Raw genomic sequence first — 3,230 nt, 5'->3', positions numbered from 1 at the left:
TGTAGTTTGCTTTTTTTTTCTTAGCAATTAGAAGAAGATTAACGAGTGATTAGTTGCTAATCATTGCCGCTTATATTTTTTTCTGCTTTTGATTATTGGCTCTGATCTGTTAAAACTGATCTGATCGGCATGTAGTTATTCTTAGAAAAGATACAGTCACAGCCATTCGTCCTACATATGTCTCAACATCACTTCATCAGAACAGATGGCTCTCGTCGTTAGTGAAAATTATTTGAAGTAACTCGATACGACAAATTCATTTCCTTTTACTTTCGGCCATAGAACCGATGTGTGTAATGAGTGTCATTTTTCATTACAATGCTCTTTTCTTTTACAAAAATAGGGTAAAAAAATCACTTTCTTATCCGCACGCCGTCCTTTTGTTTTAGCTGCGAGAACTCCTTAGAATCTTTCCTTCTTTTTTTGTTGGGAGTCTTCTGCTTCTACGCTCCATATCTTCCATCTGCCGCTGTTCATTCTCATTACGAACAACTCCTGTACATTCTCTTGATTTTTTTCTCACAAATTCCCGAATTTCCAGATGCCATTCGAATTTCTATTGAGCAATCACAACATCACACGTGATGACGTGATGAGATTCAGTGCAAAAGATGCGATAAGGAACGGTAGGAATTCCAAATTTCTGAAGTTTCTTTTGGAAAAACTTATGATATTATAGGACCTATTAGTAAACTGACCGCTACGTTTCCGAAAGCATAGAAAATTCCAGAGAAAGTCTCTGCAACCTTAGATATACTGATAAGATTTTAGGGTACTGGAGTCACGAAGAACTACAACTGATCGTGTTAGGCTCTTTGTTACTTTTTATAATCTTCACGTTTGTGATGGTGGCAACTATGGATTGCGTGAAACAACACTGCTGTAAATGTTTGTGGCGACAACGTGTTGGTGACAAGTGGAAAGGTGACTCTCATCACTTTTCTTTTTTCACAAACTTACACAATTCTCAAACGAACTGATGATTTTGGACGAAAATCCAAGTAATCATGGTCAAAATAATGAGCAGATAGCAAATAATCTTTAAATAAATTTGTAGTGTTCACTAAGTGATAAAATGGGACAAGATAGCCTTTACCAGGTTTACTGTCCCGTATTTCCAAGAACAGCAACCATATCGACGCGGTTGTGCCAATCGATAGGATTTGTTGAGCATGGAATTCGGAAGCGACAAAAGGTATGGATGTGACTAGATGTACAGTAAACCAGGTAAAGGCTATATTTTGATATAAAGCAGTTGACCTGAAACCAAACCGTAAACTAAATCAAAGTGACCTGAACAAGCGAGTATATTCACATACAGGCGGTGAAGAATGTGTTATAATTGGGCTCAAGCATCGCTCCAATGCATCCACCGCTCTGATGTCATCTGACCGTCTAACAATCCCAACATACGCAATTTTCTGCGTTGATAGGCTTCTAGAACAACAATTTCTGCATCTGGCGCAGACGCGTCGCGTTGGCGTGGACGAACACGCTTGACGTCGACTGCATGTCGCATGTTAGCGCTAACCACACCTTTGTTACCTCAGGTCGCTTTTTGCAAATATTCGTTTTAGGAGTTTTCACACAGCGGAATGTTCATCTGTTTATTAATTTAAAAACACCATAGGTCCACCATAAAATAGAAAAAAGAAAAAACAGAACTTTCTAGAATTTTGCGTAAGTTTTACACAGCAAAGTTTGCTCTTTTCTTAATATTGTGTGGTGGCTCAACAGGTCGTTCATCTACAAGAGAAAGTAAGAAATCCTCACGAAAGATCCTTTTTTCAAACCCAGAACGCTACAGCAGAACCAACAGTGATCACGGTTTGAGTGAGTAACTTAAAGGCATCGCCCCACGAATCTGGAGTGGTACGGACTTCCGGAGGAGTATTCGTATACGGGATCGTAGATTATTGAGAGAAGGGTGATTCCGTCCATTTTTCCTAATTGCTGTAGAAAACGGTCCGGAAGATATGACCTGGAGCGTTCCGGCGCACTATTTTCCACAAGGAGTTCGATTCGAGCGCGCCAGCCTTGAGCATGAGCCGCATCTTCCGGGGCGTTTTTTACGGCAATTAAGAAGAAATGGACGGAACCACACCCCTTTCCATAATCTACTATTCCTTATACGAATACTCCACTTGAAATCCGCACCACCTCAGATTCGTGGTATGCTGTCTTTAACCCAGAACCTGTGAGTCCGTCAGAAGCTCTGGGTTCTGGTGGAAGGGCTAACTATCTTATACAATTTCTTACACGAAAATACACAACAACTTTCCACGAAGTCTGTTTCAGCCATTGAAGAGAGGTTTTTGCGGATCGTCAACGCTTTACATTTCAGCTCCACCACTTTCATTGTTGGCACCACCACCATATTCGTCTACAGCGTCAATATCGACCATAGCATAATTTGAAGTGGTGGATCTAAAGTAGTCAATTAGATATTTAATATCATTTTTTTTTGTTTGTGAGAATAGAAATATGAATTCCGCAGCAATAGCCGGCTGCCTACGACTGTATATTCTTCTCCACAACGACTCACGCTGACCACTTACGACTCTTCCTTCATTAGGAAACGCTCAATTTTGTATATTGACATAACGAGTACATGAGAAATTCGCATTGCCTGTGAATGTTTTCTTTGCTTATCTACGTGATAACTATGTGATGTATTAATAAATTTTTAATTTAGATTTTGTGAACAAATTTCAAGCACTTAAAAAATCCTCTACACTTATACTTCAGAATGAAAACTCAAAAAACAGTAACTTTCACAAAAAAAGGTGCTAGAAAATGTTGGTGGCAGTTTCTCTTCATAGAAATTTTACTCACACGACGTTGCGAGCTCGTTCGGAAAATACATATATTTGAGGCCTGTCAATTAATATCACTTCAGTACTTTTCCGCTCGATATGGAAGTAAAAAGAAGTAATCCTAGTTTGCCTGATAAAAGTAAGTGAACGCTCGACTTAGCTGAGATAAGCCCTTATTCTTATTTCAAAAAAATGTACAAATTTAGACTATAGGATTCGACTAATGAGATCCTCTGAGCATAACAACGGAGAAAATCGCTTGTTGTTCATGCGGAAAGAAAGTGCAAACAGAAAACAACAATAGTGATGGCGCTGCCTGTACAGAATAACGGGAACACTGAAAATTTGAATTTCAACACATCACACCACTTTGTAATCCTATTACGAGACGTAATCCGGGACAAATATTGGTAT

At 39.1% G+C, this 3,230-nt stretch overlaps 1 protein-coding gene across 2 annotated transcripts; it reads left to right on the top strand.

Annotated features, from left to right (window-relative positions):
• Positions 1-541: 541 nt before the first annotated feature.
• RB195_013789 (uncharacterized protein) lies at positions 542-2,412 on the top strand (the record flags this gene model as incomplete). Of its 2 annotated transcripts, none has more annotated exons than XM_013451102.1 (3): positions 542-626; positions 772-924; positions 2,345-2,412. In XM_013451102.1, 3 exons carry the CDS (start codon positions 542-544, stop codon positions 2,410-2,412), a joined length of 306 nt encoding a protein of 101 aa, XP_013306556.1. The 2 variants fall into 2 exon arrangements, with proteins under 2 accessions (XP_013306556.1, XP_064059660.1); XM_064203779.1 differs by lacking the exon at positions 2,345-2,412 and adding an exon at positions 1,100-1,170.
• Positions 2,413-3,230: the final 818 nt, after the last annotated feature.

Source organism: Necator americanus, chromosome V (assembly GCF_031761385.1).
Source record: "Necator americanus strain Aroian chromosome V, whole genome shotgun sequence".
Taxonomy (NCBI): domain Eukaryota; kingdom Metazoa; phylum Nematoda; class Chromadorea; order Rhabditida; family Ancylostomatidae; genus Necator; species Necator americanus.
This window is presented reverse-complemented; position numbering and strand designations above follow the sequence as displayed.